Source organism: Neltuma alba, unplaced genomic scaffold (genome assembly GCF_004799145.2).
Source record: "Neltuma alba isolate B1F8T4 unplaced genomic scaffold, ASM479914v2 tig00012154_pilon, whole genome shotgun sequence".
In the NCBI taxonomy this organism is placed as follows: domain Eukaryota; kingdom Viridiplantae; phylum Streptophyta; class Magnoliopsida; order Fabales; family Fabaceae; genus Neltuma; species Neltuma alba.
In genome coordinates this window covers 464,233-478,088 of record NW_021636702.1, presented here as the reverse complement: position 1 = coordinate 478,088, position 13,856 = coordinate 464,233, and the positions used below count along the sequence as shown (strand labels likewise).

Genomic DNA, 13,856 nt, shown 5'->3' with positions numbered 1-13,856 from the left:
ATAAAAAATAAATTTATATTAAATTGGAGGATGTAGATACGGTGTTGATCACCAAAAATCCGAAACCGAATCCTATCTTATCCTAAAATCTGCAATTAAACATTAGGGTCACTAAACTATTTCTTTCTTATACAGTCCTAATTATAAGAGCTAATTAACTAATTTGAGAATATTAAAAAAATAAGTTAAGTTAGTTATTTATAATAAACAGGTATTGTCTTTCATAAAACATCCTTGCTAATCAATTATATTAACTAAAATTATTATTATTAGAAAAAATATTTTAAAAAAATATATAAATATGAGAAATAAAACGGATTGAGATCTTATATTTAAAATCAAAATAAAAATTAAACAAAATTTTATATTAAAGATAAGTAGCAGTACTACATGAGATCGTCAAATGCAGGCATCTGCGCATGGGTGACATCGTAAAAAGTAAGTTAAAGCCGACATGTCCTCCCCCCATACAAAGTCGAATCATTAAATAATTTCTATTGTCTAAAACATTCGTGATTCAGAACATTAATTCATACTTATCTATCAATTTTATTCTCACAATTAATACTTAAATATAATTTATGGTATTTTTTTTCCTCTTCTTTACAACTTCATTTACTATGAGTATAGTTGGGAAAAAAAATTAATTTGAGGTGAATTTGATAAATTAATGACCATTTTTTTGGGTCTGATGAAGTTGTTAAAATAACTTATATCATGGACAAGAGGAAGTATCTTATCAAAATAAAGGAGAGATGATTAAGGTATTAACTTTTCTGAAAATAAGATAAATTTTTTATTTTATCCATATTCAAATGAAAAATTTTATTAATGCCCCATTAAGTATAACACCCATCTTTCTTTTAAAAGATGTTTTATACTAATAACTAATAAGTAAGGAGATAGTACTCCCATGATCTACAATTTAAAGTACTTTAATTACTTCATCAGAACTAAAAGATTATGTTAACTTATTAAATTTATCTCAAATCATAATTTTTTTTTTAAACTTTAGTCATATTTAACTAGGCTGCGCAGGAGAAGAAAATTAGAAGGAGTTAGTTTAAAAATTATTTTTAGAAGAGCCTTGCAATTTTCAAAGCACTATATGACTTTCTTCTGGCCTTCAAGCTTTGGGATCAGGACCACCATGATATTGACACGTGGAGACTCATCAATCTTTGACGGCCACGTATGGATCTAGTTTAGCGCCCGACTTCTGCTTTATGGGGAATAACGTCACGCGGACCACGTTCGCACCACCACCCCCACGTCGACATTCATATGGGAACAAGATATTAAAAGTGGGGCCAGTCACCTGGTCTGAGAATTTCAAGGATCTCTCGGTACATGAACTGTAATACTTCCGCTTCTTAGATTTTGTTTAATTTTTATTTTATTTTAATTATAAGATTTTAATTTACTTTATCTCTTATATTTATATTTTTTTAAGATAGTCCTTCTAATCATAGTAGTTCTAGCTAATAAACTTGATTAACAAAGATATTTTAGAAAAGACAACACATATTTATTACAAATAACTAATTTAATTTATTACTTTAATCTTATTAAATTAGTCAACTAGCTTTTATAATTAGGACAAGAAATAGTACACTAACACCATCGGATCACTGGGTCCCACTGGGCTATGGTAACTTATAACCTAATTATGAATTAGAATGTTAACAGACTCCGTCCAATCAATCTTCTTCACATTAGCTTCGGAATTTGGGGTTGAGGGATATCGCCCCTCCATCTTCCGATTTCTTCCTCTTGAAATCTTTGTAACGATCCCCACTCTGACAACTGTTAAATCACTACAAGGGTCCATGATAGTTCTCCACGTTGTGATGAACCATCTTAAATATATTTCAAATTACAGATACAGACAAATATAAGGTGCAGGGGATCCGAACATGAATCCGGTATCATGTTCTTTTTTCTGAGAAAGAGATGCTCTTTTAAAACTTTGAGATCAGAGTCCGAATCACATACGCATATTAGGTAACGGCAGAGAAGTTGATTACTTCTAGCAAAGTGAGAGTATCCACAAAAATTCGTACGTACTAGGTAGCGTCATTAATTAAGCTTGATTCACAAACTTTCTCAAGCACTTCTCATGGAGCTTGCACATGTCATAGAGAAGGAAGAAGCATTATCAGTAGGCAACCAGCATAATGATGGTAGCCCGAAAGAGGGTGTCATAGTGCTAAAAACACTAGAGACTAATTCAAGCGGTAATAGTTAGTGCAAAGTGAAACTAGAATTTTAATCCTTCTTGGTATGCTAGAAAACTGTGACAAAAGAAAAGGCAGAACCAAAGAGCTCTATCTCCATTTCGCTCCGGAGGCATCTTCTTTTTTTTCTTCAGTTGGCTATCGTTTTCTAATCCAAATTGTCCTTTATTTTCCTTTAGAAACAAATGTGATAAATATCCTATAAGTATATGTTATTCACTTTTATTGACTTTCTTCCCGCAGTTATATGAACAGTGATTGTTACAGTCGTGTCAGAATCAGATTTTTGGAGAGCTTGTACTTAACCTTATTTAGAAAAATAAATGTAGTTAGCTGTCCCTATCGTCTTCATGCCGCTTCTATATATAGCAGACGCTATCTCATTGTTGGCTTCACATTTAGATAAGAGGAGTTCACAATTCATAAACAGAGATCAGTGCTTATGGCTACATTTGTATACATGATCCTCTTTTTCTTACTTTTGATCCTTTGTTGTCTCTTTATAAAGAAACACAAGAAACCCAAAGGTACCCCAACTCTTCCCCCAGGTTCCATGGGTTGGCCTTATATTGGAGAGACTCCTCAACTTTACTCTGAGGACCCAAATGTATTTTTTGCTCTAAAGCAGAAAAGGTTCTCATCTTTTTCAGGGTTCCTTAATCTTGCATGCATAGGGTTGATACATAATTCACTTGTTCGCTCTTATGTTGATCAGATATGGAGCAATTTTTAAAACCCATGTGCTGGGTTGTCCCTCTGTGATGCTGGCTAGCCCTGAGGCTGCAAGGTTTGTACTCGTCACTCATGCTCACTTGTTCAAGCCTACCTACCCCAAAAGCAAAGAGATGCTCATAGGCCCTTCTGCATTGTTCTTCTACCAAGAAGACTACCATGCAAGGATTAGGAGGCTGGTGCAAACTTCTTTATCCCCTGAAAGAGTCCGAAAACTTACTCCTTATATAGAAGCTGAGGCCGTCTCGACTTTGAAGTCCTGGATTTCTGCTGGTCAAGTCATTAATGTTTTTCAGAGCATGAAGAAGGTTAGTTGCAAACTATACTAAAAGTTCTGATTGTACGATGCCACGGACATTTTTATTCTGCATCAGCTTTCTGGTTTAAACCTATGTTTGGCATTTCCAACTCAAATGGCTTTTCTTCATTCTTGATAGTTCTCGTTTAATATTGGCATCCTATCGGTGTTTGGTTACTTGGAAGGCAATTATAAAGAGCAGCTTAAGGAGAATTATTGCATAGTAGAGAGAGGCTATAATTCTTTCCCAAACAGGATTCCAGGAACCACATATTCCCGGGCATTCTCGGTAAATTTGACATCCTATAAAATTCTTGATAGCAAGTTGTTGAGAACATGGATCTTATTCTCTATCTCTTTCTGTGTCTGATGAATTCTGATAGGCTAGGAGAAGAATCCAAGAGATTATCAGAGAGATAATTTACAAGAGAAAAGAGAAGAGATTGATGGAGGATGACCTTTTGGGTCACCTGCTGAGCTACAAGGATGAAAAGGGACAAACACTAACTGATGACCAAATTGCTGATAATCTGGTTGGGGTTCTATTTGCAGCTCAAGACACTACAGCTAGTGTTCTGACATGGATTCTCAAGTATCTCCATGATCACCCGAAACTTCTTGAAGCAATAAAAGTAAGATAGACTCGAGTTTTTCACATTCATGTCTGAGACATTATGGCACTATGTTTACGCCTCTTAGCTGACCAACCAGTTGTAATATACATAGGAAGAACAAATGGCCATTCATGAAGCCAATGATGGAGGGAAGAAACCCTTGACATGGGGTCAGACCAGAACGATGCCGCTTACTTATAGGGTAACTGCTGCTGCTGCAATACTTAGTTCCTAGTCTGAGTTTCAAAGCAACTTCATGAATGAATTTCTCAAAAGAAGGATTTTGTTTTGCAGGTGATACTGGAAAGCTTGAGGATGGCAAGCATCATATCTTTTACCTATAGGGAAGCTACGGTTGATGTAGTATACAATGGTAATTAATGATTTTGAACAGAACATTCTTTTATTAAATATGATAAGTTCTTCTTAATGACAAAGTTTTACTGATATCCAAACTTACTGTGAACTGCTCAGGATATCTCATACCAAAGGGTTGGAAAGTCATGCCACTGTTCAGGAACATCCATCATAATCCAGAATACTTCCTAGATCCTCACAATTTTGACCCATCAAGATTTCAGGTGAAAATAATATGCTCAAGCAAAATGATTCACTTAGTTCTCGTAATTAAGCATTTGGAGTTGATTTTATTTGTGGATGAGTTCAGGTTGCACCAAAGCCCAATACTTTTATGCCGTTTGGGAAGGGAGTGCACTCTTGTCCTGGCAATGAGCTTGCCAAGCTGAACATGCTGATTTTAATTCATCACTTGGTGACCAAACTAAGGTAACATCTCTCTATCTTGAAGTCAGTTGACATTTATATTTATCAGCATCAATGTACAAAATATAAATTTCATATCATAAACTATGATAGTACGAGGTTTGTGATGTTTATTTTTTCTCAAACCTGGTGTCATTTATAGAAAAACATGTCAATTTCCTAACTAAATCTGTGTATTTACTTTATGAGTCCTTATCTATTGAGGAAATTAACTTAGGACTCAATGACTGGCAGGTGGGAGGTGGTAGGATGTCAGGGTGGAGTTCATTATAACCCATTTCCAGTTCCTCTGCACGGTCTTCCTGCAAGATTTTGGATGAGCCCCTAGTCTCAACATAACGACGTATCTTGTATCATGGAAAAATGACATCAAGGATTTATAACTTATATAATATTGAGGATCAAAAACCTTAAAATTAAGATTCATCCTAAGCATCATAAGAATAAGTTACTACTAGCACATTCCAAGGGCATTACTCGTCCTAAAGTAATATGATCTTCTTTAAATGAATTCGGAGATCATAAATTATAAATTTAACTAAGGAATATTAGTGATAACTTGTTTGTAGTCTTCGAGACAAATTTTGATTTTTAGAGCCTTTAATTGTAAACTTTGTAAGTTATGAATTCTCAAGTGTCATTTTTCCTTGTATCTTCTTCTCAAATTAACTACATGCAACTGATTTTCTTTACCAAGGTTCCATTCTAATGGTTTTCTTTTTCTGAGTAGCACCATATCTGTAAAAATTTTATCCTAAGTGGTAGGGTGCCATAACATGAGGGATATTTTAGTTAATAGATAGATAAATGCGGTGGTAAGATTAAATGCCTATTATCATTTTTTTAACAGTACCAAAAAGTTCTAAGATTATCTGTAATTTAATCATGGATCTCAGCTATTCAAACTTTTAGAACCACTACACACACACTCCCGATTGGAGGTAATGCAACAAGAAGACAAAAAAGAAACATCATATAATATCAGGACTTAATAATATGGAACGGTAAGGGTGCAAATATAGTACATGATTCATAATTTTAGATCCACGAACATGTTTAACAATAAAGATCACGGACAGAAGTATCTCAATCTACATGGAAAATTTAAGCCTCTGGTTATTCTGCCACTTACAGATTGTACCAAACCCTTTATTACACTGAAAGAGGTTGTTGCCTAGTGAAGATTGTAAGACAATGACCAAAGTCTAAAGGCAGTCAGAACATTGAATTAATTCATTGAGCAGAGAAGACATGCACAATTAATTTATTGATTATAGTGGTCACTCCCATGCAGAATCAAATTGTTGAGTATATCAGCTTCCCAAAACCCAGAAGGTAAGTTATCAATAGCATAATATGGAATATGCCAAATTAATGCCGAACATTTCTCACAGTTGTTCTCTGAAGAACATGGAGCACAATCCATGGGGAGGTAAGCTAAATGTCCATAGTCACTCGAAACAGGCAAAATGATATGTGAGGTAACATAGAACTGAATACTCTAGTGTGTTGGGGTTCGCTGGAAGAACATAGAATCGCCGATACTCACTTCGGTCCATTTTATAAAACCTTTTTAATTCAAACGTACCAATAAAAACAGTTAAAAACATTATGGGGCTGCTTACCCAATTCTGTTTCTTTATATCCTGTGGGCCGTTACTTTTAAATGTGAGAAAAATTCTGTGACTGTGTCCTGGCATAATTATATAGCCTTTTGCTGCTGCCATGTAATTATATTAACAGCTTCTGTTAATTTCTTCAGGCTCGTGGGTGGGCTGGCATTGTCGTGGGCAAACGTGTCTGCTGTGCCTTGTCCACTGCCCCATAATGCTCCTAATCTCAGCCCTTCATTTTATCCAGCGGCTACAAACGTTTCATTAATCAATCAAAACAGCGTCATTTTAATTGAGTCATTGCAGCTCATTCACAAACTAAAATTTGTCAGCGGAGATGGTCAGCAAAGCAAGAGTGATGGTGAATATTAAAGCAGAAAAATTTAAATAAAAACTAACGCCAAAACAACCAGCAAGCTTCTTCCGTGGAAATCTTCCTCCCTTTCTTAACGTGATGAAGAACTGGCAAACAAACATAAATCCCAAAAAAATCATCATCCATGAATCATCTGATCAGCAAAACAAAACAAAACCCAGAAAGCACGAATTTGAGTTATAGAAAACAAAAAGGGCCTGAAAAACAGAAACTCAGAACAGAAAGATATGCCCGGAGTGTGTGTATGTGTGTGGAGGGAGAGAGTGTGTAAGTCAGAAGGATTGGGTTAATATCTCCGTTGCTAGTCTGGAAACCAAAATGGCGATGGCCTTCAAAATTCAAATTCGCGAGCTTTCTCCTCATCACACACCAACCTTGCTAAGACGCCCAAGAAGAGTGCTAGGCGAAGAGGAAGTCCTTCACATTGAAACCTTGAAACTCCAATATTCGGCAAGCTTCTTCCCGTCTCAGTCGCCCCTCCGACGAGCTTCTCCGGTCTCCATCACAGTTCACACGCCCAAAAGCTTTGAAAGAAGAGGTTTGGCCTTCAGAGCCAAATATTCTGCGAGGAAGAAGAAGACTAATTAGGTCAAAAGGGATCAATGGATAGGATTCAGTTTATGAACAAGAGGCTAGGAAATTTCTCTGATTATGAAAGCAGCAGCAGGGGATTAGAGGCATTAGGAGGCAGCAGGAAAGGCGCATTAGACACCCATTCCCCATTTTTTGTTACAATAAAGAACATGGACACTGAAGATTGCTCCTTTTAACACAGAAAAAAACACGTATAGGTAGGTCACAGATACTGCATTTACGGGATTTTCAGGATTGTCTTCATAAACCTCGCCCTTCATGATGCCAGTCCCATGTTCATGGAAGCTGCCAAGAGTTTCAAATATTCCTGCACTGCGTGAATTTTTATTATTTTCGTAAGTCAACTCTCAGTCATTATGTTGAAGAAGCTTATAAGCTAATTCATGAACATGCTTGCTCGCTATTTACAGTGACAAAATCAAAACAGAATTATGCTCCTTACCAGGATCTACTTACAAAGCCTAGAAATCTTCAGTTTCCTTGTTGTCCTGTAGTCTTAATTTTGCTGAAGGGCTCTATTTCTTGCAGATTTAGAGGACGATGAAGAGATGCAGTTTTTAGTCTGGGCATTTTTTTGCTTTGGCTGGCTGGTTCTGTTAGAGCTCAGACCAAGTTTACGAGTCAATTCACTAACTCAAACTTTAATCTTTTTTTTTTTTTTGGCTCCCACGTAGCGAGGCTTTTCACATTAACCTGAATTAATATGCAAGTATGGTTTTTTTATTTATTTTTGGATTTCTCAGGTACTGGTTGCTGGATTCAGCCTAACTGAAGAAGGTTAAAGCTTTGATTCTGCTCAGTTATAAAAATTTTCAGTGACTGCAAGTGCTGGGGAAAATGAGGTAAGGTGATCATCAAGCATATTATGTTCTGCATATGAGTTTGCTGTATATGAGTGGCCTTCCAGGGTCTTCCCAAGATCCTAATTAGATTCGTCGTGTTCTGTTTTGGAGGCACAGATTCGCCATGGGCTGAATTAGATAGATAGATAGATGGCAGAAAGAAGAATATTTAGCCAAAAAAAAAACACACACACGCACAGCAACGAACCTCGGCCAGCAATATAAAGTGAATAATTTCCATGGTTATTAAGATTTGGTCTACCTTGAGACTCAAGTAATCAAAGAGATTCATTTAATTCCAGTGAAACAAGAAAGGAAAAAAAGTCAAGATTTGGAGTCAAATGAAGGTGAGAGAGTCTGGCTTTGAAATTGGGAGAATTTAAAATAACAACAATTATATCTAAATGTCAAGTAAATTATATTTAATATGGTCTTATACACACGTGAGTCATGTTTAACTAATTTGCTGAAACAAAAAGATTGATTAAATCTGGTTAATGTTCTTGAAAATATCCCAAATTTCCAATGTTAAAATGCCCTATTAATTATTTCAATATTAGTCCTGGTTAATGAACTGGAGATATTTTCAATACTAAGGGCATGATTTAAAAAAAAAAAAAAACAGAGAGGAGTGATGTTGAGGTGGGAGTGGATGACTAGATAGTGGTCAGTGGATATGAAAATGAAAGGAGTAATGAGAGGGAGGAGCGTGGAGGGAACTAGAAAGACCAGGTCAAGATTTGGGCAGCAGCAGCCTCCAGCTTGGGATCTAACTGTCACTCTGTGCCCTTGGCAGTTGGGCCCCCACTTTCATTTTCTGCTATTTATTTTTGGAAATCAATGCTCCTTCGTCGCTGAATGACCCCGTCTATGGCCCTACCATGTCTCTGGACGGCTGCTCATCGTAGCCAGCTATTACTCCCACGTTTCTTTTCTTTTTTTTTACCCCAAAAAAAAAACCATAAGTAAAAAGTTTATCAGTCAAAAAAACATAAATCATAGTACTTCTATTTTTTTTCACTGAATGCTGCCACATGGGGGATTCCTTATTTTCCCTATATATTCAACTGAGAAAAAAATAACTGTAGAGATGACGGACGTAAAAATCACCCAAAAAAAAACCATAATTAAAAAGTTTATCAGTCAAAGAAACATAAATCATAGTACTACTATTTTAATTTGTAAAAATTTATAAGGCATTACTTTTCTCATAAAAAATTTTTAATGTTGAACTTATCTCTAAAAGAACGAAATCCTTTCCTAATACGAAATTTCAACATGGCCCAACGTGAATCCAAAAATTAGATGTTGCTTTACGTTTTTTTTATTACTTACAGATATTATTTAATTGGATATCATCATGCTTAACGTGCTGTTAGTTATTAAATGTGAACACAATATTTAACAAAAATTTAAATTTTTGATTCGGCACGTGATGAGAAGTTAGGCTTTGAGCTAAATTGAATCCCTGTTGGATGGATCTCAGTCTGTTAGATCTGATAACCACCACAAAAATAGATAATTAAGGGAGGAGCGAGGCGGAGGCCAAGAGACGAGGGAGTGAGGGGTAAGAAAGGGAAATGTTGTAAGCGTGGTCGGTCTGTGGGGCGTGGCGTTAAATGGGAAAGAGGCCAAGTCGTGATTTTGGCAGCTGCCTCCAGCTTGTCATCTCACTGTCACTATTTGTACCTTTTGTACCTTCCTCCTCTCTACCGAACTTACCTTCCATTCTCCTCCGTCTCAGAATGACGCGATCTGTGACCCCCACATGTCATTGGACGGCGCCGCTGCAACAGTTCTATTCTATCCAAATCTCGTCTTCAATTTCAAAGTAGTACCAGTATTTAAATAAGAATTTTTTTTTAAGCAATAAACATAGGGAAAATTCTAAAAAAAAATAAGAAATTTTAGATTTAGGTCTTGAAATTGTGTAAATAACAGAAAAGGTCAATGACACAATCTGTCATTTGTAAAATTAAGAGAAATTGACAATTTTGCTTTCATTCGTATTCATTTACTACAATGATTCAAGAAATCATTATAAAGGTTTAGACGTTACCTAGATTCGTGTAGAGAATAACTATTCACTTTTTCATAGTCAGGTGTCTTGTTATTAACTACAACTAATCATGTAGTTACTAGAACAATGTAAACGTTATCTAGATTTGTGTAGAGAATAACTACTTATTTTTTCGTAGTCAGGTACCTTGTTATTAACTACAACTAATTATGTAATTACCAGAATAATGTAAGCGTTACCTATATTTGCTTAAAGAATAACTACTCACTTTTGCTTAGTCGGGGTAAAGTTGTCAATTTCTCTTGATTTTAAAAATGACAGACTAGGTCGTTGATCCTTTCTGTCATTTACACAATTCCATGACCCAATCTGATATTTCGTATATTCCAAGAGCTTTTTTTGAGATTTTTTCATAAACATAACGTCATATCTCTACTTTAGTCCTTCACCCGTTAAAATTAAAAAAAAAAAAGGCTAAAATATTGAATTGAATTAAATTTGGGCCCATTGAAATCAGTTTAAATTGTTAAACTTGATGATGAGCATTGTATTGTTTGAGTGTGGGATTCAAAGTCAACCTTAGATTCCTTTTTTTTTTTCATATTCAGTCGAGAAAAAAACAATTTTTTTGTTGTGTTTTTTTCCCAGCTTCTCTTTCCTATTTTCATTCCCCACGACAAATCACAAGGTAATTATTGTTTTTAATAAATCCAAACTATTTAGCGTTGGTAGTAGTGATTAATATTCACTTCTCAAAAAAAATTTAGTACTGACTATAACACTCTTCATACATATTGTCACCAATCAAACTTTGAAAAACTCAACTAAGTGCTAATGTGACAGAACTCGGGATAGTGATTTATATAAATATGGACATAGGGGATGAGATCCTTTTTTTGGACGGAGATTTTCAACAAGGCCCCAAAAGGCAGATATTGTTTCCCCTTTATTGAGGCAGTTTAATGTTTGATAAAACAACGAAAGTGGTGTGGGGTTGAGCATTATAGTGATTTGTCACTACTCGATGCAATAAATATCAAATTAAAAAGAGAAGATTTTTTTATTAAAAAAATAGAATAGTGTTAACTCTAGATTAATTAATTTTCTTATAAAAGATTAGTTGATATTTTAAGTTGAATAATTTTTGAAAGTATACCTAGTTAAAAAACTCCAACTGGTTTTCCTGTTTTGTATGAATTTGTTAAATATAATTTACAAATAATAGTAGAGGGAGTAGTGTTTTTTTTTTTCTTTAAAAGATCTATAAAGATAAGCGCCTTAACATTGTTAAACGGGAATGTAATTAAGTCACTTTTATTCTCTCCACGTCTTATTATGTAGGCATCACTGTGCATCTCATCAAACTGAAAGATCCGGGGTTGAGTTATTATTACTATATTTTTGTTCGAAATACAGTTAATACTGTCTTGAAATTAAAAATATTGTAAATTTTACTCAGCCAATTTTCTGTGAATGCTCAAAGATAAATGTTGTGCCAAATTTTAGATAGGAATAATATTTAAAAGAGTTACTTAATACCTTACTCAGTGAATTATGATAAAAACTATCAGTTTATTTTAGGACGAGACCTGTAGTGGTTAGATGAATGAGCATTTAACTCAATTATGTTCCTTTAACTTTCCTATTTTACACAAATTAACAAACAAATACTATATTGAATTATTAATATAAGAGTTAAATAACTAATTTGAAGATATTAAGAAAATTAGTTGAATTAATTATTTGAAACAGATATATAGTGGCCTTCTTAAACTATTATTTTAAATCATGTACTGAATTGGAACTATTATTTGGAAAACTCGTTATGGTCAGTAGAGATATTTTAGGGGAAAAAAGACAGAATAAATCAAAGTTTTGCATTTATAACCAAATTCTCTGTTTTATTCTTACTATTGCGAATATTTTTTTGGGACCATATATGTTATTTTATCGTCCATGTAAATTAGTGCCAAGTAATAGTACTTCTTATTCTGAAAATTTTTTAATTAAATCCGGTTAAAATATCAAAATTCAAATTAAGGTATATACTTTTAACAAATTCCTGTGTAGGCTAAAAGGTCTTATTAGGGATATTTGAATGTTGTTAAAAGACTAGCATGCTTGTTTAAGTTGGCAAATTGGTAATTGCTCTAATCAATTTATGACCTATCTTCTTTTTTTTCTTCAGATACTGTTAGATGATTTATCGGCTTCACACTTTCTTGCTCCATATATTGGTAAAAGACTAAGATGTATGGTTCTTTTTTATAAATTTTTATTAAGCAATTCATATTACTCCATCCACCCCACTAAACGTTGAAAAAATTATTTAAATTTGAATATTAGTCTGTATTAATTATTAGCATGAATTTTAGTAATGAGATGATAAGACATAACATGATGAGAATATCTCTATGGCATATAAAGCAAAGCGCTAAAGAAAGAAATGAAAATTTTGATACTGAAATCAACTAATACATTAAGATTCTAATTTTTTAACAATTTTTTGAGGCCAAAACTGATTTTTTTAACTAAAAAAGTCATTAATTTAATGGTGTTGGAATCTGGTAATTAAAAGGTTCTTGTTCCCATTACCCAAAAAAAAAAAAAATCCTTGTTCCCATAAATTTCTTATGAATATTATTTAGAGTTAGTATAAAATATTATATTATGCATTGTCAATTTTTTGTTTCTAGTATTTGCAAGTTTTTTATGTAAATTTATTTTATAATTAAGTACTATATATAATGCCAAGTTGTCATGGTTTAATTTTTTTGTTTTCAAAATAATATTATTTTAAATTATAAGAAAGTATTTTAATCTTTTAACAACATTCAGCAATCCCTAATAAGACTTTTTGATCTAATTCAAAATTTGTTAAGAATATAGACCTTAATTTGAGTTTTGATATTTCAAGTGGATTTAATTAGGGTTCTCCCTTTTATTTTCTACATCATCCATTTCACATATTATACGTACAAAGAAAAATAGTTGGCATCGTTTACTGTTATAATTTCTTTTGGAATTACATATCAACATCAAATAAAAAATACCTTTTAAAAGATCTTATTTTTTTTTCTATTATATGTTCATATCAATATTTATATTAAATTATACATTCTACTTTTTTTAACAAAATATAAATAATGTAACTATAAATGACTTTTGCGATTCCTAAGCTCACATTCCGATGGAGATTACAGTATGGCTTTCACCGTGAAAAAAAGCAAAGAAATTACAGCACGAAAGAAATTTGTTCTTGAGCTCTAAAAAATTTAAAAAATCAAATTGATAATTAAAAATAAATAGGGTAAAATAGCATTTGACATTAATATTATTTTCCAACAGCATATAAAACCCTAATCTTATTTAGGATAGATCTAGTATGCTAATACTTCTCCAATCCTTAATGTAATATCTATTTAGCTAATTTAATTAGATTAAAGAAGTTAGATAAGTTAATTAATTATAAAAAATATGAAATATTTTTCTTAAAATTCTATAATCATCTTTCTTAATATCCTCTATCGCTCTTCTACTTAATTACGATTGAGAGAGTATCTATTAGAGTAATTTAAAAAAATTAATAAATATAAAAATATGTTTTATATTTAAAACGAATATCAACTTAGAGGTTATATATTAAATACCGGACAAGTATTATTTTATCGATGCATCCCATATCTAATAATAATAATAATATGATGGACGGATATTGCTGCTGTAACCGTCCACTGCGACGAGAAG

The 13,856-nt window shown here is 33.3% G+C and overlaps 1 protein-coding gene across 1 annotated transcript; it reads left to right on the top strand.

Moving 5' to 3' along the window:
* Positions 1-2,647: 2,647 nt before the first annotated feature.
* LOC114723810 (abscisic acid 8'-hydroxylase 4) lies at positions 2,648-5,393 on the top strand. The gene is made up of 9 exons (XM_028910050.1): positions 2,648-2,870; positions 2,953-3,277; positions 3,407-3,556; positions 3,651-3,899; positions 3,994-4,083; positions 4,176-4,254; positions 4,356-4,462; positions 4,549-4,667; positions 4,899-5,393. The coding sequence occupies exons 1-9, from the start codon at positions 2,680-2,682 to the stop codon at positions 4,990-4,992; spliced, it is 1,404 nt and encodes a 467-aa protein (XP_028765883.1). The 5' UTR covers positions 2,648-2,679; the 3' UTR covers positions 4,993-5,393.
* Positions 5,394-13,856: the final 8,463 nt, after the last annotated feature.

Excerpts from the sequence above, each read along its gene's own strand:
- LOC114723810 (XM_028910050.1), top strand. The coding sequence starts at position 2,680 with ATGGCTACATTTGTATACATGATCCTCTTTTTCTTACTTTTGATCCTT. Across the intron at positions 2,871-2,952 it reads TTTGCTCTAAAGCAGAAAAG|ATATGGAGCAATTTTTAAAA; the intron begins GTTCTCATCTTT and ends TATGTTGATCAG. Across the intron at positions 3,900-3,993 it reads AACTTCTTGAAGCAATAAAA|GAAGAACAAATGGCCATTCA; the intron begins GTAAGATAGACT and ends TAATATACATAG.